A 25,043-nucleotide genomic window follows, 5' to 3' on the forward strand; every position below is an offset into this window, starting at 1 on the left:
AAGAGTCCTTGAAAGTGAGTCCATAGGTTGTGGAAACAGTTCAGTGATGGGGTGAGTGAATTTGGTTCAAAAGCCTAATGGTTGAGGGGTAATAATTGTTCCCGAACATGGTGGTATGGACCCTGAGGCTCCTGTACCTCCTTCCCTATGGCAGCAGAGAATATCGCCTGGGTGTTGGAGGAGTCCTTGATTATGGATGCTGCTTTCCTGCAACAGCCCTCTGTTGCAACATAACATTCAGATTCTTGAATTCAATGCCTCAACTAATAAAGGCAAGCATGCCATATGCCTTATTTGCTACCCTATCAAACTGTATAAGCTATGGACCTGAACCCTAAGACATCGACACTGTTAAGGATTCTGTCATTAACTGTACTATCCCTTTACATTTGATCTTCCAAAGTGCAAAACTTCACACACAGATAAATTAAACTCCATCTGCTATTTCTCTACACATATCTCTAACCCAGTGATTCTCAATGGGGGCAGTACTGCCCTCCCCAAGGGGGCGGTTACATGTCCTAATGGGGCATTAAAGCGAAATAGAAGTTCTCGAGGGCGTTCAAGAATCTTGGGGTGGAGGGGGTGGTAAGCGGCACCCTAACTTGAGGCACGAGACCTGACCAACAGTGTCAACTTGCTGCCCTCGTCAACTTCCAATAGGTATTCCCAGTTTGTGTTAATTTTTGATTTTAATTTAGCTGTTAATGATGGATAAATAAGTATGGCACAACCTGGGGTATAGTTTTACTCCGTTCCCATCAGATCAGTGATGCCCCATGTGTATACTGTCTAATGAAGCCATGAAACTGTCAAGATTGCAGGAACACTTCCGTAAAAGACACCCTGAAACAGCTACTTAGGATATTACTCAGTTCTAGAAGATGAAAGAAGCATTTGAAAAATGTTGTACACTTGAGTCATTTGCCGAGAAAGCTAAAAATGACCTTGTTTGTGGTCTCATTGCTTCTTATAGCATTTCCAAAATGATAACGAAGTGTGGAAAATCTCATACAGTTGGTGAAAGAGTAATAATGCCTGCTGTATCAGACGTGCTCACCACTGTTCTCAAAATGGATACTAGTATTGTAAAATCAATTCCTCTGAGTAATAACTCTGTCGCTTGTTGTATTGATGAAATGAGTGAAGACATTGAGTATCAACTATGCACAGCTACAAAAAACAGAATTTGGGATACAACTGGATGAGTCAACTGTGTGAGACAACGAGGCATTGCTAGTGGCATATGTACGGTTTACCAAAAATGGAAAAGTTAAGAATCTCATTCGTAAAAGGTTAAAAACAAATATCAACGGAGAATCAATCCATGACAAGCTCAAGATGTATACTGAGGATAAAAGTATTCTGATTAAGAACATGATTTCTTGTGCAACAGATGGAGCACCATATATGACAAGTTGCCAGTCTAGTTCAGTGGCATTATGAAAAAACAAATTCCAAGTCTGTTTGCAATTCATTATGTAATTCATCATTAACATCTCACAGCCAAAAACCTCAGCCAGCGACTTTTTTCAAGCATAACTGTTGTAATGTCTTCTGCCAACAAAATTAAAGCTCATCCATTAAACAGCAAAATATTTCATCATTTATGTAAAGATAACAATGAAGAATTTGAACACTGGCTTCTTCACACTGAAGTGCATTGGCTGTCAAAAGACTGCTGCTTAAAATGATTCTTTGATCTTTTTGACACTGATTGTATTTTTGCTCAAAGTTGATAAGAGCTTGGGAAACAAGATTGAACTTCAACGTGGAGATGTGGCATACCTAGCTGATCTGTATGACAAAATGAACATTCTAAATATAAAATTGTAGGGTGAGAGTTTCAACTTTAATCCAGGCAAAGAGTGCAGTGTCCACTTTTATTTGAAAATTGGAAATATATAAGCAAAACATTGGGAAAAGAATGTTTCCACGGTCTCTCTGCATGGAAAGTATGGCATTCTCTTTCACAGACGGTGATTTGCAAGAGTACTGCTTACACATGCAGTCACTGAAAAAGGAATTTCAGAATCTATTCAAGGATTTGAATGATCTGGAAATTCCAGACTAGGTAATTAGCCTATTTCTTTGCAAGTTGGAAGAACAGGAAGACAGCTTGCTTGAAGAAGTTATTGACACTCAGAATGATGAAGAAGCAAAAATGCTTTTCAAGAAATGTTGGCTTTTGTGGTATGTGGCTGCACTGTCATGCAAAGTTTCCTGGTTTTTGGAGAAGAGCATTTCCGTCCTCCTAACTTGTTGAATGAGGCTTCAGTGCAGTGAACTACATAACTCATAAAAATAGAAACTGCTTGGCCACTGTTACACGTGGGGACTTGAGGCTTTTGCTGTCATAACTTGAACCAGATATTTCAAGTCTTGCTAAAAACCATCAAGCTCAAGGATCACAGGGCACAGGCACTGTGTGTACTAGGTTTAAAGACAAATAAAAAAATATTAAAATAGAATACTTTTTTCTCATGTTAGCATATGGTAGATATGTTTTTACACTATGGGGGCGCTGAGAAGTATATTGTTCCTAAGGGCGTGTTGGCAAGTATGAAGATGCTTGGGGGGGGTGCCTTGGCCTGAAAAAGGTTGAGAAACACTGCTCTAACCGATCTATATCCCATTTGTATCCTTTGGCAATTTTCTACACTATCTGCAATGCTACCAAACTTCTTATTACCTGAAAACCCACTAACCCATCCACCCACATTTTCATCCAGGTCATTAACAGTTGAAGTCAGAAGTTTACATACACCTTAGCCAAATACATTTAAACTCAGTGTGACGAGAATACACATAAAATTAAGATGTTTGCTGGCCTGGGTTAGCATCAGTGACATCAGCAAGTGGTCTGCCACCTGCCCTCAGGGGAAGGAGAGATAAGGAACAATGGAGCAGCATCTGGAGATGTGTAATGAAGGGACGTGGGAGAGAGAGCTGTCTGGAGCGGCTCCCCCTTTGAACCCTGAACTGTTTGAAGTGATGGACAGGCGATACCCCAGCAGGGGGATAAAAAGGGACCGGTTTGCTAAGGCAGGACACACACGCCACCTGAGGTAACGAGACCCTGGAAGCGGTACGCTTCTCACGAGTCGGTGGGAAGTACCAGACAACGGCCAGGGTGGAAAGGTACGATCAGCGGGAACCCGGTGTGTGTCCGCCCTTGCCTGGGTGCCGGGTTCACTGCAGAGGATCGACCGCATCTGGAGGAGGGGTCACAGTCGGTGACCTCAGGTGACATCACCAAGGACCTGCCCAAAAGCTGCTTGTGAGCCATCTCGCCGGTCTGTGAGTGAAGCCGTGTCTGAATGATCAGTTGTTCCTGTTCTCTCTCTCTCTTCCCCCATGTTGTCCATCACCATGGCAACGATTACTGCGAACTGAACTACTAAACTGGACTGAACTTTGAGTCACTTTGAAATTTGGTCATTTACCCCTAGACAACGATAGAGCTTGATTGATGCTGTTATCTTAATTCTGTGCACATGTGTGTTTATCATCGCTGAACTGTTGCATTTATTATCCTTTCGATTACTGTGTTGCTTGTTTCTGTAAAATAACTTTCTTAGTTCTAGTACTCCAGACTCCAACTGAGTGATCCATTTCTGCTGGTTTGGCAACCCAGTTACGGGGTATGTAACATCAGTTTTTCACAATTCCTGACATTTAATCCAAGAAAACCGAGATGGCCAGTTTCCATGCTGTAATTGCTATATGGTTATATGGTTATAAAACATTCCCTGTCTTAGGTCAGTTAGGATCACTACTTTATTTTAAGAATGTGAAATGTCAGAATAATAGTAGAGAGAATGATTTATTTCAGCTTTTATTTCTTTCGTCACTTTCCCAGTGGGTCAGAAGTTTACATACACTTTGTTAGTATTTGGTAGCATTGTCTTTAAATTGTTTAACTTGGGTCAAATGTTTTGGGTATCCTTCCACAAGCTTCTCACAGTAAGTTGCTGGAATTTTGTTCCATTCCTCCAGACAGAACTGGTGTAACTGAGTCAGGTTCGTAGGCCTCCTTGCTCGCACACGCTTATTCAGTTCTGCCCACAAATTTTCTATCCGATTGAGGTCAGAAATGATGTCAAGTCTGGTTCATCATTGGGTGCAATTTCCAAACGCCTGAAGCTACCACGTTCATCTGTACAAACAATAGTATGCAAGTATAATCACCATGGGACAACACAGCTGTCATATCACTCAAGAAGGAGACGCATTTTGTCTCCTAGAGATGAATGTACTTTGGCGCGAAAAGTGCAAATCAATTCCAGAACGACAGCAAAGGACCTTGTGAAGATGCTGGAGGAAACAGGTAGACAAGTGTTTATATCCACAGTAACCTGAAAGGCTGCTCAGCAAGGAAGAAGCCACTGCTCCAAAACCGCCATAAAAAAGCCAGACTACAGTTTGCAAGTGCACATAGGGACAAAGATCTTACTTTTTGGAGAAATGTCCTCTGGTCTGATGAAACAAATATTGAACTGTTTGGCCATAATGACCACTGTTATGTTTGGAGGGAAAAGGGTGAGGCTTGCAAGCCAAAGAACACCATCTCAACCGTGAAACATGGGGGTGGCAGCATCATGTTGTGGAGGGGGTTTGCAGCAGGAGGGACTGGTGCACTTCACAAAATAGATGGCATCATGTGGAAGGAAAATTATGTGGATATATTGAAGCAACATCTCAAGACATCATCCAGGAAGTTAAAGCTCGGTTGCATGTGGGTCTTCCAAATGGACAATGACCCCAAGCATACCTCCAAAGTTGTGGCAAAATTGCTTAAGGACAACAAAGTCAAGGTAATGGAGTGACCATCACAAAGCCCTGACCTCAAACCGATAGAAAACTTGTGGGCAGAACTGAAAAAGCGTGTGCGAGCAAGGAGGCCTACAAACCTGACTCAGTTACACCAGTTCTGTCCGGAGGAATGGAACAAAATTCCAGAAATGTATTGTGAGAAGGTTGTGGAAGGCTACCTAAAATGTTTGACCCAAGTTAAGCAATTTAAAGGCAATGCTACCAAATACTAACAAAGTGTATGTAAACTTCTGACCCACTGGGAAAGTGACGAAAGGAATAAAAGCTGAAATAAATCATTCTCTCTACTATTATTTTGACATTTCCCATTCTTAAAATAAAGTAGTGATCCTAACTGACCTAAGACAGGGAATGTTTTCTAGGATTAAACATCAGGAATTGTAAAAAACTGAGTTTAAATTTATTTGGCTAAGGTGTATGTAAACTTCTGACTTCAACTGTATATATATCATGCACAGCAGAGGTTCCAGTACAGAAGTTTGTAGACCACCACTAATCACAGATCTCCAGTCAGAATAAGTCTCATTGACCACAACCTTTTGTCTTCAATGTGGAAGCCAGTTCTGAATCCAAATGGCCAAGTCACCATAGATCCCATGCATCTTAACCTTCTGTATCTGCCTTACATAAGGGACCCTGTCAAGTGCCTGACTAATATCCATGTAGACAGCATCCATATGTCTGGCTTCACCAATAAGCTTTGTAACCTCCTCGAAAAACAATCAAGAGTTGTATGACACGACTTGCCCTGCACAAAGCCATGATGACTGCTCCTAATTAGGCCATGGATTTCCAAATGCTCCTAGATCCTATTCCTAAGAATCCACTCCAATAGTGTCCCTACCTCTGACATGATAGTCAACAATCTATAGTTTGCAGACTTTCCCTAGTTCACTTCTCGAATAACAGAACAACATAAGGTACTCGGCAATCCTCTGGGATCTCACCTGAGGCTCGAGAAAACTTGAAGATCACGGTCAAGTCCCAGCTTGCCTCTCTCAGTAACCTGATGTGTATATCTGGGGGCTTATCCACCTTAATGTTCTTTAGAGGCTCAACACTGCCTCCTTCTTTATCTCAAAATATTCTACCATACTGTCACACTCTACGCTAATCTATTCCCCATGTCCTTTTCCTTAGTAAATACCAACACTCATTTAGGGCCTCACCCACAGCCTCTGCCTCCAAACACATGTTCCTTCCTTTAACTTTGGGTGATCCTACCCTTCCATTAGTTATCTTCTTGCTCTTGATGTATGTATAGAATGCCTTGGGATTCTCTTTAACCCTAGTTGTCAAGCACTTTTTATGGCTCCTTCTGGCTCTCCTAATTTCCTCCCTGAATTATTTGCTAGCAACTTCATAACACTCGAGCTGTTTGATTTTAGCTTCATAAACATTTCATTTTCTTTTTCTTCTTGACTAAATTCATCACCTTTCTTGACATCCAAGTTTCCCTTAGCTTTGATGAGAATTCAAAGTGATTTTCTAAGTATATTAAGGGATATAAATATATTAAGGTCTTTAAACACCTTACACCTGTCAGATACGGTCAAAAACAGCTGTTCCCAATTAACTTTCCCTAGTTCCGTTTAAATATTGTCTTAATTTACTCTGCTCAAATTTAATATTCTCCCTCAAGGTTCATATTTTCCTTATTTGTAGCAATCTTAAAACTTAAGGAGTTGTGATCACTGTTTCCTAACTGCTCACCCACCTGGCCAGGCTGATTTCCCAACACCAGGTTCAGTAAAGCCCCTCGTTTAGTTGGTTATCCACATACTAATTTAAGAAACCCTCCTGGATGCACCTAATAAATTCTGCCCTACTAAACCTCTTACACTAACGACGTCCAGCTCTGAATTTGGGAACTTGAAGCTTCCCATGTCGACAACCTTATTGTTTCTGCATCTGATCTGTCTGCATATCTGTGCCTCAGCTATTGACGGTTTGAAGTATAATCCCAGCAGAGTGACTGAACCTTTCTTATTTTTGAGTTCTACCCATGTAAGCTCTGAATGAGCCCTCCATTGTTTCCCAACCTGAGTGCAGCCGTGTTATTGTTTCTGATTAAAAGTGCAACTCCATCTATACTTTCCATCTCCATCTCCTCTATACTTTCTAAAACATCAAAACCCTGGGACATCAAACATTCAGTTCTGTCCCTCTCTCATCCACATCTGTCATAGTTCATAGTTCCATGTATGGTCTGATTTCTAAGTACATCTCACTTATCCTTAAAACTCATAGCTTTAAAATAAACATCCTTCAATCCTTCTTTCCTATTGTGAAAATATCTTGATGCTGCTTCTTCTTCCTTACAGACTTAATGGTTGTGAAATGGGAAGGCGTTTTCAGCAGTTTCCTTCTCAATCCCCCTCGGAATATCACATATTATATATTTTGCACCGCACAAATGTGGACCCAGTGTTGCTTTTCATTTATGTAAACAATTGGATGTTAATGTACGAGGTATGATTAGTAAGTTTGCAGATGACATTTAAATAGGTAGCATCGTTGACAGTGAAGATTACCAAAAATTAGTGACATACCTTGATCAGATTAGTAAGAATGGCAAATAATCTAAATGGGTAATTTAGCAGGGCAAGCAGCATCCATGAGAGGAAAGGAATTATCAATGTTTCAGGTCAAAACTAAGGGTCAACAGATGTTGCTCAACCTGCTGAGTTCCTCGAGGAGATTGTTTGTTCCTCCAGATTCTAGCATTTTATATCTCCAAGAATGTCAAATGGCATTTAATTGAGATAATTGTAAAGTGTTACATTTTGGGAAGCCAAACCAGGGAAGGACAGGGTGGTGAAGAATTTATTTAGTGTGTAGGCCTTTACCATTCATTGCATAGGATGTTATGTTGTAGTTGTAGAAGATGTGGTTAGACCACAAATGAAGCATTGTGTTCAGTTTTGTTGACGCTGCGTGTCATTAAGATGCAAAGCAGATTTACAAGAATCTAAGAATACAAGCTAAGACTTGAAGGACTGGGTTATAGGCAGAGGTTTACTTCATTAATATTTCCAAAATGCATCTTCTCATTTTTTTTGCTGGAATACACTCAACCTGCTATTTCTTATTTCATTTCACCAATACATCAATATTACCCTGTAGCCAAAGTCTCCTTTGTATAATTCTCGACTCCACTAATCTTTGTGTCATCTGTGAACTTACTGATTCACATTCAGATCATTCATGTATAATACAAATATCAAAGGTCCCAGCACTGATCCCTGTGGAACACTGCTTCTCATAGAGATCCAGTCACAAAAATAACCTTTACCAAGCCAATGTTGGATCGAATTTACCACCTCGCCTTGAATCCCATTGTCCTTATTCTTCCGGACTAATTTTCTATATGGGACCTTGTCAAAGTTCTTGTAAAGCACGCCTAATACACACGTCTTATCAATTTGTTACCTCTTCAATAATAATTGGTCAAATTGGTCGGACAGGATCTGCCCTTGAAAATCTATCTCTGACTAGTCCCTGCCTTTCCAATGCTTCAAGGATATCTGCAAACTCATTAAACATAATCCACTCCAACTCCAGGGAATCCTTGACCCAAAAAAAATCTTGGTTGTTAAGAGGCATCCAGGAAATCTGGATTGGAGGGTTTGAGTTAATCAGGAAAGAATGGATAGACTGGGTCTGTTTTCCCTTGAGCGAAGGAGACTGAGAAATAAAAAGACAGAGGTGTATAAAATTATGAAAGGTTATTTTCCAGTGGCTGTTTCTCAGGGTTGTGATGTGTAGTGTAAAAACTAGAGGGTTCAGAGCTGAGGTGAGAAGAAGGTGGCATAAAGGAAATCGAAGGTAAATTTTTTCACATAAAGAGCAATTGGTATCTAGTATGAGCTACCAGAGGAGGTAGGTGGTGGAGGTATGAACAATAACAACATTAAGAGGCATCTGGACAGATACCTGAATTAGCAGAGCACAGAGGGATATGGAATGAATGCAGGCAAGTGGAATTAGTACTCTCAGGCAGTGTCCTCCATGTACTCAATACTTCTTCCTTAAAACAGTAGCCCTCAGATCCCCTCTTTCTCTTTAATGTAAATCTACCGTACAGGCACAGTGAGCCAGCATGATTGATTTATTTATAACCTAGAGGGGAACACCAAAGGAAAGGCTTTTTGGCCCACAATGTCTGTGAAAACACAATGCCAAATTAAACTAATTTTTTCTGGCCATGCATGGCCCATGTCCCTGCATATTCATGTGTCTATCTAAAACCCTCTTAAATGCCACTATCGTAGCTGCTTCCACTGCTACCCAATCGCATATTCCAGGCATTCACCACTCTGTGTGTTTTTTAAAAAAAGGCACCCAGCACATCATCTTTAAGCTTTCCCCATCTTGACTTAAATGCATGCCCTTTAGTTTTGACATTTAAACCCTGGAGAAAGGACTACCCGATCTATGTCTCTCATCATTTTATAAATGTATGTCAGGTCACCCCTCCCGATCCAGCGAAAACAATCCAAGTTTGTCCAACTTTTATAGCACATTCCCTCTAGTCCAAGTAGCATTCTGGTGAATCTCTTCTGCACCCCTTAAAAAGCTCACACATCTTGACCAGAACTGCACACTATACTCTAACCAAAGTTTTAGACGGCTGCCGTATGACTTCCTGACTCTTATACTCAATGCTGTGACAGCAAATATGACATTCTTTGCCACCCTATTTACTTGTGTAGCCACTTTCAGGGTACTGTGGACTTGGACCCGAAGATCAGATGCTGTGTTCTACCATGCTTTACAGCTTCTGCACTTTGAGTGTCTCTGATAACCAAATGCCGTGCATTCCCTACTGTACTGCAGCTCAATCAACCTGCCCTTCAGACTCCATCTCTGCCTGTATCTGTGGATCCCAGTTGGAATTTAGATAGATTTTTGATGCTTTTATCAACTTTGATTGTGGATATGAGGTCACTTTCTTCAGCCTGCTGTCTAAGTTTGGGTCATCGAGTCTTAGAGTTAATCCAGCTGGTGACTTTGTCCCATTCAGGCTTCATCTGTGTTTATGAGGAACCAAGATTCCTTCCTGGTTCATTGACCTTCTCCTACCTTTTCATCTCTTCCCTGACAGGGCTGATATGAAAATTAGGATTTTCACTCCTTACTGTGTTCTCCTGCATTCCTCTGCTGGTAAAAAATTTAAGTTCTGTTAACTGAGTAAATTTAGAAGTAGAGAGCTTGATTTCAGTGGAAGCAAATACATAGTTAATGATTTATTGAAATAAAGTCAGTGTCAACCCTTCTGTCAATGTAAGGAATGCAAGCCCAGGCGTTTAATAACCTGAAGAGTGGGAGTCTGAGAGTTGCATCATTTATGAATCACTAGGAAGGAATGAGAGGCTGCAAATTGTGAGATGTGCGTCAGAATCTAGGTTGAGAAGTGCCAGGAGCGGAGGCTGTGTGAGGATTTCAAGGGGTCTGACATCCGAATTTTAAGCTGACTTGCTGCTCCTAGATATGAAATTGTAGTTATTTATAACTGTTTTCCTTTTTCCAGCGCACCTCAAATGTGTTGAACGCTGTCCTGCTGCTGTTGAAAGAGCTCGATGCTGACGGACTGGAGATTGTGCACAGAACAGCAGAACATAAACTCAGAACGTTACACAGGAAAGAGGCTGAACAGGAAAGATGAATGCAAGTGATCTGGGCAAATTGAGTTCCATCTTTGTGAACATGGTTTCAAAATTCACTAGTCATATCGCAGGAGTTTATACAGAAAATATATAAGATCAAGTACCTGCAAATTATCTATCTGCATCAACCCCTGTGGAGACACCGCCCTCTGTAATCACCAAGCTTGGGCTGATGGGAGAATCGGGACTCACCAGTCTCATGTGCAGGGATGGAGTTTAGGTGGGAGAGTTAACTTCACAATACGAAAGAGTGGGTACAGGGAAAAAAAACAACAGAGTGCTATTTAATCTAAATTAACACCTGAGAGAGAGAATTAATGAACAGAACCTGTCACAGTACATATATTGGGCATGGGGAAGTGGAAGAAAGTAGTGACTTAAAATTCAAGTTTACTACAAGAGGTTAAATCTACACTAGTGGAACTTTGCCATCCAACAGGTAGTGATCTGAATTGAGCATAGAAATTGTAAGCTCAGATATGATATACTGTTTACCTGGTTACTGATAGCACTATACTGCAGATTCTCGTTCAGACCGTATCAGCAAATAAGTTCTTTAGATTACACCAGCCGACATTGCATGAAGCTTTATCATTATCTGATCAAAATAAAATTATTCTAGAATCATATTTAATCGTAATCTTCATGTTTGACTGCTAAATTGAACAACTGTTTCAAAGCTATGATTTTCATGTGCTGAGGTTTCTGGATTTTCTGCCAATGCTACTGAACCTTTACAGAAATACTAATGAAATTCTGAGGAAGATTTATTCAGTGAACTTACTACTTTGAATTCAAAGGTGTGAAGAGAAACCAACTGGGGAATCACAACTGCTTCAGAGAATGTAAAGATTTATTAATGAAATTGAAATGACCAGTCTTCTGTAAGTTCTTCTAAATCTCTGTTAGTCCAATGTTAGTTTACAGTTTATATATTATGGTTCTTCCCAGATGTTCTACATATTTTTTCCTTTTCAATTTTACAACCTTTTCAATGTATTTCACCTTAATGAAAAGCACTCAACTGAGGCCTTGAAGGAATATGGTGGTTATAGTCTAGAATGAGAAATTGCAGTTAAAACTTGACTTATCATTCTTCTAACAGAAGAAATCCTTTTGGCCCATCAAATTCATGGCAATCTGGAGTCATCCCATCACTCTATTACCTTACTTATTGTATGGTAAACTATTCTCTCAACTGGCATAAACTCCACCCTGAATCTCTTGCATTCACCTAAACTAGACATTTACAAAAGATGATTCATCTATCAACCAAATTTACTGAATCCTCATTTTATTCTCTTGGATGAATTTGTACTCTGATGGTCAAGATAGCGCCAAGCTGTGATGTCCGTCGATATTCTGGCTCAATTTAGTTGGTTTTGTTTAGGTTTGCAGAACGGGGAGTTCAGGGACAGGAATGAGAGAGAATGAAGAGTCAGGGGCAGGAGCCGGTCTTTGAATGCACAGGTTTGAATGCACAGCCAGGTTTGAATGCACCATGGTTGGTCAGTAATCCTGCAGGTCAGGTCAACAGGCAGTGAGGAGACCAGCAATTATAATCTTATACACTTCTATAAAGTTACCTCTCATCTCCGTTGCTCCAAAGAGAAAAGACCTACTCATTTAACTTGTCCTCATAGACGTGCTCTCTAATCCAGGCAGCATGGTAGTCTCCTCTGCACCCTTTCTAAAGCTTACATATCTTTCCTATAAAGAGGTGATCACAACTGTACACAATACTCCAAGTATAGTTTAACTAGAGCAGCACACACGACATGCTGGAGGAACAAAACAAATCAGGCAGCATCCAAGGAAAGCAATAAAGAGTCTATGTTTTGGGCTGACCTTCAAGAAGACCACAACTTTGTTATAGGGTTTGGAGGTTTGCGTGCCTCAATGACCCAGAGAGCTATGTTGGCTGGAGTCAGGGCCTTGTGCTTTGGCTCTTGTTAGGGTCACCCATGCCAAACTGGTCAAAGGGTAGATACTGGACTAGGAGTGGTCCACCAATCCTCTAACAACCTTGACTGGTCAAAAAACAATTGTTATGGAAACAGCAGCGAAAATCCTTCTATACAGACAGATGGAGGAGCTTCATTGCTGCCCTAAGTGCCAACGGCGTAATGGGCAGTAAACAGGTAAATAAGTTTCAACTGAGACCCTTCAACAGGATTAACCAGAATTTACAGAGCATTACCTTGCAGCTCTTGAACTCAATCCAGCTACTAATGAAGACTAACACACCATGTGCCGCCTTAACTATTCCATCAACTTGCATCGCAGCTTTAAGGGATTGATGGACTTTGACACCAAGCTGTCCCTTGTTCCTCCACCTTGCTAAGATTCTTGCCATTAACTTTGTACTCTGCCTTCCTGACTATCACCTTCAAGTCTATCACTTCACACTTTTCTGGGTTGAACTCTACCTGCCACTTCTCAATCCAGTTCTGCATCCTGTCAATGTTCTGTTATAACCTACAATCTTCTACACTATCTACAACAATACCAACCTTCCTGTCATCTGTAAACTTACTAACTCACCCTTGCATCTCCTTATCTAAGTCATTTATAAAAATCACAAAGAGCAAGAACGGATTACCGGCCTCCAGGCAGAATATGTTCTATCCACTAATTCTAAATCTGCTCAACCAAGTCTCACTGGATCCCATGCCTCCTGACTTTCTGAATGACTCTATCATACAGAACCTTGTCGAATGTCTTACTAAAACCCACCAGGTTACCTGCATCAATCAGGTTTGTCACCTCCTTGAAAGTGTCAATCAAGCTCATAAGGCACAGCCTGTCCATCACAAAGCCTAATCGGAGCAGGCTCCACCAAATACTTGTAAATCCTGTCTCTAAGAATCCTCTCCAATTGTTTACCCACCACTCATGTAAGACTGAAGTCTAGAATTCTCAGGATTATCCGTGTTACCTTTCTCAACGAAAGGAATAACATTTCCCATCCTCAATTTTAGTAAGATGTTTGACAAGGTTTCTCATGGTAGGTTATTCCAGAGGTTAAAATGCATGGGATCCATAGTGACTTGGCGTTTGGATTCAGAATTGGCTTGTCAAAATCTTGTAGACCCTTTATCCATCATCCTCCTCACAATCTACATGTTAAGTCATTTTCTTTCCAGTAAAATTATCTTCAGCTTGAAAAAAAATACTGTTTTGCTCTGTAGATGCTGCCTGACCTGCTGAAAGTTTCCAGCATTTTCTGCTTTCATTATAAATAATTACAGGAGTTGGCTCACTTAGGTGTTGGGGAGATTATTAAGAATTTGTGATATTCGGACAAAATTGTAGGTGGACTGATTAGTACATTTGTAGACGGCACAAAAATTGGCAGTTGTTCACAGTGAGGACGGTCAAAGGATGCAGCAGGGTATAGATCAGTTGCAGATATGGGCGGAGAACTGGTGGATGAAGTTTAATCCAATTAAGTATGAGGTGTTGCACTTTGGAGGGTCAAATATTAGAGGAAAATATACAGAAAATGACAGGACCCTGAAGAGTATTGATAAACAAAGTGACATTAGTGATAACACAAGTAAATATGGCGATAAAGACAGTGAATGGTATACTTGCCTTTATCAGTTGCGGCAATTAGTGTGAGAACCAGGAAGTCATGCTACCGTTGTATAAAACTTTGATTAGGCTATATTTGAAGTACTGTGTGCAGTTCCAGATAAATGTGGAAGTTATGGAGAGGATTGTAAACTTGTATTTAAAATGGTACTTGATCAAACCCAATACAGGGGTTTGATCTTTTGAGAAAGTAACAAGAAAGGTAAATGAGAGCTGTGCACGTCAGTGTTATTTGAACAGATCTTAACCAAACCTCTAGCAATACACACAATGTGCTGGAAGAACCCAGCAGGTCACTTTCAGGCAGCATCAAGAAATGGAAATCAACGTCTTGGGCTGAGATCTTTAATCAAGACTGTTTATTCTCATCCATTGCTGCTGCCTGACCTGCTGAGCTCCTCCAGCACATTGTGAGTATTGCACTAGATTTCCAGCATCTGCAGTATCTCTTGTGTCTATGATTAACTAAACCTTGACATGTTTACATAGTAGGCTGGTGAAAAAGAGTCCAAAAGACAGTGGCAAGTTATCTATAAAGCTAACAATGGCAGCGAGCAGATTAATGGTTGATGGTGCTGTCGTAACAGAGGGTGTTAATACAAAAGTTCCACAGAGAGCCACAGCTTGTGGTTTGCAGTTCACTTGAATAGTTTTAACTGGTGAGTAAGTTTTTACATCATAGAAAAATAGCAGTGTAGGTGACAGTAATGAGGAAAGCCATTGATTGAAAATATTCACAGTCTGGACAAGTTGTGCAGAAAACAGGCATGTAGACTGTAAGATGATACAGGAGAACACACATTTAGTGGCAGGATATTGAGTGATGTTGAAGAATAAAGGGGCCTTGGGGTTTATCCAGACAGGATTAAAATATCAGGACAGTTCTACAAGTCATAGATTTATTAAGAGATACCACATAGACAGAGGCCCGTTAGCCCACACACTATGTGTTGACCACCAACCATCTATTTACACTAATCCAATTTTGTTCTCCCACAGCTTACCTGGGGGAAGCAACAGTGGCCGTGCCTCCAGCACAGAGTCCGGCCCTGTAGCTCAGAAGGGTAGGGAAAGGAAGAGGAGGGCAGTAGTAATAGGGGACTCGATAGTTAGGGGGTCAGATAGGCGATTCTGTGGACGCAGTCAGGAGACCTGGATGGTAGTTTGCCTCCCTGGTGCCAGGGTCCAGGATGTTTCTGATCGCGTCCAAGATATCCTGAAGTGGGAGGGTGAGGAGCCAGAGGTCGTAGTACATATAGGTACCAATGACATAGGTAGAAAAAGGGAAGAGGTCCTGAAAGGAGAATATAGAGAGTTAGGAAGGGAGTTGAGAAGAAGGACTGCTAAGGTAGTACTGTAATCTCGGGATTACTGCCTGTGCCACGCGACAGTGAGAGTAGGAATGGAATGAGGTGGAGGATAAATGTGTGGCTGAGGGACTGGAACAGGGGGCAGGGATTCAAGTTTCTGGATCATTGGGACCTCTTTTGGCGCTGGTGTGACCTGTACAAAAAGGACGGGTTGCACTTGAATCCTAGGGGGACCAATATCCTGGTGGGGAGATTTGTGAAGGCTACTGGGGAGACTTTAAACTGAAATGGTAGCGGGGTGGGAATCAAATTGAAGAGACTAGGTGAGAGGAGGTTAGTTCACAAATAGAGAAAACTAGTAGACAGTGTTTGAGGGAGGATAGGTAGGGGACAGAGAATGGGAGCACTCAGACCAAAGATGTAGGGGAGAAGGAAGAAAAAGATAACAAAGTTGTTTGCACCATTAGGGATAAACAGAGAGTAAGAGGTGGAGAGTTTCTTAAATGCATCTATTTTAATGCTAGGAGCATTGTAAGGAAGGTGGATGAGCTTAGAGCATGGATTGATACCTGGAAATATGATGATGTAGCTATTAGTGAAACATGGTTGCAGGAGGGGTGTGATTGGCAACTAAATATTTCTGGATTTCATTGCTTCAGGTGTGATAGAATTGGAGGGGCAAGAGGGAGAGGTGCTGCATTGCTTGTCAGAGAAAATATTACAATGGTGCTTTGGCAGGATAGATTAGAGGACTTGTCCAGGGAGGCTATTTGGATGGAATTGAGGAATGGGAAAGGTGTAGTAATGTTTATAGGGATATATTGTAGACCACCTAATGGGGAGCGAGAATTGGAGGAGCAAATTTGTAAGGAGATAGCAGATATTTGTAGTAAGCACAAGGTTGTGATTGTGGGAGATTTTAATTTTCCACACATAAACTGGGAAGCCCATTCTGTAAAAGGGCTGGATGGTTTGGAGTTTGTAAAATGTGTGTAAGATAGTTTTTTGCAGCAATACATAGAGGTACCAACTAGAGAAGGGGCAGTGTTGGATCTTCTGTTAGGGAATGAGATAGGTCAGGTGATGGAGGTATGTGTTGGGGAGCACTTCGGGTCCAATGATCACAATGCCATTAGTTTCAATATAATTATGGACAAGGATAGGACTGGACCCAGGGTTGAGATTTTTGAATGGAGAAAGGCTAACCTTGAGGAGATGCGAAAGGATTTAGAAGGAGTGGATTGGGACAATTTGTGTTATGGGAAGGATGTAATAGAGAAATGGAGGTCATTTAAAGGTGAAATTTTGAGGGTACAGAGTCTTAATGTTCCTATTAGGTTGAAAGGAAAGGTTAAAAGTTTGAGACAGCCATGGTTTTCAAGGGATATTGGAAACTTGGTTCAGAAAAAGAGAGAGATCTACAATAAATATAGGCAGCTTGGAGTAATTCTCGAGGAATATAAAGAATGTAAAAAGAATCTTAAGAAAAAAATTAGAAAAGCTAAAAGAAGATATGAGGTTGCTTTGGCAAGCAAGGTGAAAATAAATCCAAAGGGTTTCTACAGTTATATTAATAGCAAAAGGATAGTGAGGGATAAAATTGGTCCCTTAGAGAATCAGAGTGGATGGCTATGTGCGGAGCCAAAAGAGATGGGGGAGGTTTTGAACAACTTCTTTTCTTCGGTATTCACTAAGGAGAAGGATATTGAATTGTGTAGGGTAAGGGAAGTAAGTAGGGTAGTTATGGAAACTATGATGATTAAAGAAGGGGAAGTACTGGAGCTTTTAAGGAATATAAAAGTGGGTAAGTCTCTGGGTCCTGACAGGATATTCCCTAGGACCTTGAGGGAAGTTAGTGTAGAAATAGCAGGGGCCTATGAGTTTGACGTTAGTGGTGGGTAAATTGATGGAAAGTATTCTTAGAGATGGTATATATAATTACCTGGATAGACAGGGTCTGATTAGGAACAGTCAACATGAATTTGTGCGTGGAAGGTCATGTTTGACAAATCTTACTCAATTTTTTTTGAAGAGGTTACTAGGAAAGTTGACGAGGGTAAAGCGGTGGATGTTGTCTATATGGACTTCAGTAAGGCCTTTGACAATGTTCCACACGGAAGGTTAGTTAGGAAGGTTCAATCGTTAGGTATTAATATTGAAGTTGTAAAATGGATTCAGCAGTGGCTGAATGGGAGACGCCAGAGAGTAGTGGTGGATAACTGTTTGTCAGATTGGAGGCCGGTGTCTAGTGGTGTGTACTAGGTCCAATGTTTTTTTGTCATATACATTAATGATCTGGATGATGGGGTGGTAAATTGGATGAGTAAGTATGCAGATGATACTAAGATAGGTGGAGTTGTGGATAATGAAGTAGGTTTTCAAAGCTGCAGAGAGATTTAGGCCAGTTAGAAGAGTGGACTGAAAGATGGCAAATGGAGTTTAATGCTGATAAATGTGAGGTGCTACATTTTGGTAGGACTGATCAAAATAGGACATACATGGTAAATGGTAGAGCATTGAAGAATGCAGTAGAACAGAGGGATCTAGGAATAATGGTGCATAGTTCCCTGAAGGTTGAATCTCATTTGGATAGGGTAGTGAAGAAAGCTTTTGATATCCTGGCCTTTATAAATCAGAGCATTGAGTATCGGAGTTGGGATGTAATGTTAAAATTGTACAAGGCATTGGTAAGGCCAAATTTGGAGTATTGTGTACAGTTCTGGTCACCGAATTATAGGAAAGATGTCAACAAAATTGAGAGATTACAGAGAAGATTTACTAAAATATTACCTGGGTTTCATCTCCTAAGTTACAGAGAAAGGTTGAACAAGTTGGGTCTTTATTCTTTGGAGCGTAGAAGGTTGATAGAGACTTGATAGAGGTATTTAAAATTATGAAGGGGATAGAGTTGATGTGGATAGGCTTTTTCCATTGAGAGTGGGGGAGATTCAAACAAGAGGACATGAGTTGAGAGTTAAAGGGCAAAAATTTAGGGGTAACATGAGGGGGAACTTCTTTACTCAGAGAGTGGTAGCTGTGTGGAACGAGCTTCCAGCAGAAGTGGCTGAGGCAGGTTTGATGTTGTCATTTAAAGTTAAATTGGATAGCTATGTGGACAGGAAAGGAATGGAGGGTTATGGGCTGAGTGCAGGTCGGTGGGACGAGGTGAGAGTAAGAGTTCGGCATGGACTAGAAGGACCGAGATGGCCTGTTTCCGTGCTGTAATTGTTATATTGTTATTCTCATCAACTGGTCGCAGATTTCATCACTCTCCTAAACACTCAGGCAACCTACCATGGCCAGTTAATTTACCAATCCACATATCTTAGGAGGTGGGAGAAAACCCATCTTGTTATAGGGAGAATCTGCAAATTCCAGAGAGCACCAGATATTGGCATTGGACCTGTGGTGTGAGACAGTGGCTCTATCAACTGCATCTCTGTGGTGTTTCAATAAGGTTGTAAAAATCATTGATATGCTTTCTGTTATTGCTGGAGCCATAAAACATAAAAATGGAGGTGATGCTGGAACTTCAACATTAATCAGAGACACAAAGGACTGCGGATGCTGGAATCTGGAGCAACACACAAAGGTGATGGAGGAACTCAGCGGGCCAGGCAACATCTATGGAAGAAAATAAACAATATTTTGGGTGGTAGACCACCGCATGAATATTAGACCCAGATTTTATAAGATCATAGAGTCATACCGCGCAGAAACGGGCTCTTCAGCCTTTCCATCCCAACCACCCGAGGAGTGTAAATTGAGAACTGATGTACTCAGGGAAATACACGACAGAAATGTGGAGGTTGTTTAGGGAGCACCTGCATGGAATTTTGGATAGGTTTGCCCAATTGAAGTGGGGCAAAGATGGTAAGGTGAAGGCACCACGATTGACAAGAGATGTGGAAAACATAGCCAAGAGAAAGAAAAGCTTACTTAATGTTTAGGGGAGCAAGGATCAGACAGGGCTCTGGAAAGCTACATGGGAGCCAAGAAGGAGCCGGAGGATGTGTGTGAAGAATGGGATGACCAGAGTGATGGATAACAGAAGAAGCATATGCCTGGAATCAGAGGAGGTAGGGGAGGTCTCTAATGAATACTTGGCTTCAGTATTTAGCAGTGAGAGAGAGAGTCCTTGATGTTTGTGAGGACAGTGTAAAACAGTGTCAGAGTTTAACAACGTTAAGAAAGAGGGTGTGCTGGAATTTTTGAAAACATTAAGGTAGACAGGTTCATCACCTTTGCTCCTGATACTTCTTGCATTAAAATGGACACTTCAACCCATCCAACTAACTGCAATTTTGCCCTATCAACTGCCTACCTTTCCTTACAGATTCTACGTGCTGCATCCATCTTTGCACCAACTGCCCCATCCTCTGACAAATCACTCAGCTCCCACCCCACTGCCAAACTAATTTAGACACTCCCCAACAGCTCTAGCAAACTGCCCGCTAGTTTAGATGTAATCCATTCTTTTTGTACAAGTCATACCCTAGAACATAGAACAGTACAGCACAGAAATAGGCCCTTCGGCCCACAATGTTATGCTGAACCAGCTAAAAAGCAAATCAAAAACACCCAAATACTAATCCCTCCTATCTACACAATGTCCATATCCTTCCATCTTCTTCTCATCCATGTGCCTATCCAGACATCTCTTAAAAGCCTCCAATGTATTTGCCTGGATTACACATACCAGACAGCACATCCACCACTTTCTGAGTAAGAAAACTTACCCTCATATCTCCTTTGAACCTATCCCCTCACCTTCAATGCATCCCCTCTGATATTAGACATTTCAACCCTGGGAAAAAGACACTCCCTGTCCACTCTATGCCTCTCATAATCTTATAAACCTCCATCAGATCTCCCCTCAACCTCTGCCGCTGTAGAGAAAACAACCCAAGTTTATCTAGCCTCTCTAGAATCCACAAACTAGGTGTTGGTATTACGCCCATTGCTGTTTGTCACCTATACCAATCCATTTGGATGAGAGAGGAGAGATTTAATAGAAACTTGAGGAGTAATGTTTTCACCCTGAGAGTGACCAGCATATGGAATGAGTTAACACAGGAAACAGTTGAGGCAGGTAAATTAACTACATTTAAAATATTTGGACAGGTACTGTGGTGATATGACGTGTAAGAACATGATTGGAGAGAGTTCTGAGCATGCGTAGGAATGATAGAAAGATTGAGAAAACATGGCATTGCATGACACGTGTGGTTGTTGTTAAATAAGTTCTGTTCTTCCAGAAGATGTTTCTTTATTAGTAACCCACGGTACATATAAATATAAAGAACACAACATGGTGTCAGAAGTCAGTCTGGAAGAATAATACGTTTCCTAACACGGGAGAATCGAAAAAAAGAGTTTGAACTGTTTTAATGTTTGCTAACAGTTTTTCAAATGGAAGGGCTGCAGCCTCCACCGACACTTCAATTGACTGGGAACGTAGCTGAGAACTGGAGAAAATTTAAGTGTTTTGAAATGTATTTATCGGCGATTGAAGTGGATAGAAAACCAGAAAAAACAAAAGCTGCACTCCTACTTCACATAATAGGTGATGACGCAATTATATATTATCAGCTAATTTTTGAAGATGGAAATAATTTAAATTTAAAATCGATAATGGACAAATTTGAAGCATTTTGTATACCGAAGCGTAATGTGACATATGAGCGGTACAAGTTTTTTACATGTGTGCAGAGAGCTGCTGAAACTATTGATCAGTATGTTACTGAGTTGAGACACGCGAGTTTGGAGAACTGACAGACTCTCTCATTAGAGACAGGATTGTTTGTGACATTCTGGATAATGGTTTAAGAGAAACACTGTTAAGAGAACAAGACTTAGACTTGGATAAAGCTTTGATGCTTTGCAAAGCTTCAGAAACCGTGATGTCACAGGCTAAAGAACTTTTCATTGAGAGCAACATAGACGCTGTGAGGAAGCATGAATATGTTAGAAAAAATAATAAAATGACAACAAAACTGACAGAGAGCAAGATGTCATTGGAGAGAAAAAAGCTATGTGGTCGCTGTGGGCAGCAGCATCAACCAAAACAGTGTCCAGCGTATGGGAAAATGTGCAACGACTGTGGTAAGAGAAATCATTTTTCATGCTGTTGCAAAAGCAGAAAGAAAATAAAACAAGAAAATGCAGTGCTTGAAAATGAACTTGAGGAGTTTTATGTAGATGTACTTTGTGAAAACAGACAAAGTAAGAATGACTGGACTATTCCATTGCAAGTGAACCAAAACAATATTCTGTTTCAAATTGATACTGGAGCACAAGTAAACGTTCTTGCAGAATCTGAGTCTAATGCATTAAAGCCAACACCAAAGTTACAAAGCTTGACAGAATGGAACAGTTAGGAGCCATAAAAAAAAATTGATGAACCGACTGAATGGGTCAATTCGCTTGTCATTGTTGATAAGAAAAATGGAAAACTGAAGATTTTCTTAGATCCAAGAGACTTGAATCGAGCCATTAAAAGAGAGCATTTCAAATTGCCTACTCGTGAAGAAATTATGTCAGTTTGCTAATGCAAAGTACTTTAGTAAATTAGATGCATCCTCTGGATTCTGGCAACTTAAACTAGATCAAGGGTGTCAAACTCATTTTAGGTCGCGGGCCGGATTGGACAAAATGCGACTGCATGCGGGCCGGATCAGTTGTGCATGCGCGCGTGCTCCCACAGCTTTTGTTGCCTTCATTTTTTCAACCTGCTCTCATGTGTCTCAGTCTCTGCTATAACTAAAGTATTTCACTTTACGAATTTCATTTCTTATGAAGAAGATTGCCTAGCAAGCATTATTTTTATGATTGGTATTAACTTACAGTGTCACGTGACCGGCAACAATGAATATAGAATTGAGTCAGGTTTTATAAAAACAAACAAACATTTATTAAACTCTGCTCAAAAATAGTGAAATGTATTTAAACAACTAACTTAACCGGAAGTTAACTGCTATACGGCAACTCTGGAACAGTTCTTAAAAGGGTAAATGCGAAACAGTTCTTAAAGTGTAAATTCAAACACAGTTCTTAGAATAGTAAATTCGAAAGTCCAAGAGATTTATACAGTCAATTAGGAGAGACTGTCCTGAAGTAAAGAATTCCTCGAAGACATGACGTTACTGCTGATCCCAGCCGGAACCTGCCTTGTCCGCAGGATTCACAACGACGGAAATAAGATGGTTTAAAGGAACTGACCTTTTTCTCTGGAGATTAGACACTGTGCAATCCTTCCTGCTTTAGGAGAAGATATCTCAGACGCAGGTCACTTTTTCTTGAACGTAGATTTGATAAAGGTCAATCCTCTCCAAAACCGCCAAACAATATCAGCAATATCAGCTCGGCGAATTCCTGTACTTTGGTAAGGTCTTCACTCTCCAATACTACTTACAATAGAAGGTAGAACTCCACTTTAAAATGAAACTGCGTCATAAGACGAATACGCAGCATAACGGAGTATCTGATGAATTAAATAACAAACTAAACTTATACCCGTGGTGAACATGTCATCACGTGACCTCATACTGGCGGGAAAATTACATCACCCCACCATCACATGACCATTACCTCATGCTCATAAGATACTCAATTACATCATGGTCATAAGACAGTCACAAGATATCCATGACGTATGTAATAACAGTCGTAGGCTACAAGAAAGTTGCGATGAGAGAGAGAAAAAACTATGCTTTTTTGGCTAAGATTGTTTTGGGAGCCACACCCTTTATTAATAAACGTTGAAATCGAACATTAGCAGACACAAATGTAGACCTCATGAAACAAATTGTAAATGTAGGCTATGCAACTGCACCTAATTATTATTAGCCTGCTTCCAGCAATCAAACTCAGACAATGAACACAGTTGGCCTCTAATTTTTATTGAAGTGATCACATTTACAACAATAGAATAGTCAGAAAATGAATGAATCGCAATATTACCACACTCAATATTTCATAATGCATTTTGCTTACATGTCGCAGTGCATCAAACAGTGTTACTCATTTTTCACTTGCTGCTTCCAGACACCTGACATCTCTTGGCTTTAACCAGCCTGTCAACATCAGGAATCAGTTTCTGGGCAGTTGTGATTTTCATAATGTCACTTAGATGTCTGTGTGTCAGCTGCGAGTGCAGTTTGGACTTGTTAATGTTCATTATGGAGAACGCCTGCTCACAGAGATGTATTGTCCCGAACATGCAAAGGATCTTTGAGGCAAAGTCTGTCATCTTGGGGTACATCGGTCCCAGGTATTGGTAGAATGAGTCCAGACCCACAATCTCAAATTTATATTTCAAAGCCGAGTTACACTGAATTTCAATTAGTTCCGTTTGGAGTTCCTCCGGTACATCTGATGCTGCGTTGACGCAAACGGCGAGCAAAATAGTGAGAATTCCTTCTCGAGCTGAGTGAAGGCTTGGAAACAATTCTGAAACCCACTCTTCAGCCATGATATTTTGTCCTTGTACCTGTCCATGTTGTCATTATTCGCATGAGCGACATTGCACAGACTGCAAAGAGGAGAAATGAGCTGGGTTGCTCCGGGATAGTTGTGTCTCCCACAGGCCTAATTTAATTTGAAAGGCACGAATGCTGTCGAAGTATTTCGTAACAAGTTTGTTGCGGCCTTGCATGTTAACATTAAGCACATTTAAGTGCTCTATGTTATATCCACCAAAAATGCAAGAACATGAAACCAGTCTGGGTCATCCAACTCTGCCACTGGCTTCCCTTTCTCGTTCACGAATAGTCCAATTTCCGCATGTAATTGAAAAAAACGTTTGAGCACAACCCCTCTGCTCAACCAGCGGACTTTAGTGTGGTAAGGTAGGCCGTGTCCAATATTATTTTCGGACAAAAGAATGTCAAATTGCCAATGGTTGAGTCCCTTGGCTCTAATAAAATGAACCGCTTTGATTACTAGATCCATGACATTGTCCATTTTCAGGCTCCTGCTACATAACGCCTCTTGGTGTGTAATACAATGAAAATTCCAGAATTTCTGCTCTGGATTCTCTCTCTGAACTTTCTCTCTGAGTTTCACAACAACACCTGCCTCTTCCCCGACCATGGACGGTGCATCATCTGTTGCCACGCTGACAGCGTGACTCCAGTCAACCCCCAGTCCGTCCAAGGCCTCAACGAGGCTGGAGAAAACGTTGTTCGCCGTTGTGGTATTCGTCATGGGCACCATCTCCACAAACTCCTCAGTGACAATCAAAGATGCATCAACACCACGAATAAATATTCCTAATTGAGCTACATCAGTCACGTCGGTGCTCTCAACAATTGCAATAGAGAAGGCAATAAATGACTTCACTTGGTCTTTTAGTTGACTGTTCAAATCTCCTGGAAGGTCCCCGATTCTCTCTGCCACAGTATTTCTTGACAAGCCAATATTACCAAAAGCCTGTCTCTTCTCAGGGCACACCAGCTCAGCCGCTGTCAGCATGCAATGTTTGATGAATTGCCCCTCTGAGTATGGCTTCGACGCAGCAGCTATTTTGCTGGCAATAATATAGCTGGCCTTGACTGCTCCATCGTGAGTCTCTCGACCTTTAGTGAACACTGATTGCTGTTTTTTCAGAGCTGCTTCAAGCTCATTTACC

At 40.9% G+C, this 25,043-nt stretch overlaps 2 protein-coding genes across 3 annotated transcripts in view; both read left to right on the plus strand.

The window, feature by feature from the left end:
• cfap410 (cilia and flagella associated protein 410) overlaps nt 1-11,126 on the plus strand; it is a 42,849-nt gene extending 31,723 nt beyond the window's left edge. For both annotated transcript variants that reach the window (XM_063035816.1, XM_063035818.1), the window contains one exon: nt 10,370-11,126. In XM_063035816.1, the coding sequence (XP_062891886.1) occupies nt 10,370-10,504 (135 nt within the window). In that variant the 3' untranslated portion in view covers nt 10,505-11,126. The remainder of the gene's footprint in view (nt 1-10,369) is intronic.
• The window catches only part of LOC134339372 (uncharacterized), a 70,064-nt gene continuing 48,154 nt past the window's right edge, over nt 3,134-25,043 (plus strand). The window contains exon 1 of the mRNA XM_063035815.1: nt 3,134-3,190. The gene's annotated coding sequence lies outside the window, so the exon portion shown is untranslated. The remainder of the gene's footprint in view (nt 3,191-25,043) is intronic.

The sequence above is a fragment of the Mobula hypostoma genome, chromosome 29 (assembly GCF_963921235.1).
Source record: "Mobula hypostoma chromosome 29, sMobHyp1.1, whole genome shotgun sequence".
NCBI classification, from domain to species: domain Eukaryota; kingdom Metazoa; phylum Chordata; class Chondrichthyes; order Myliobatiformes; family Myliobatidae; genus Mobula; species Mobula hypostoma.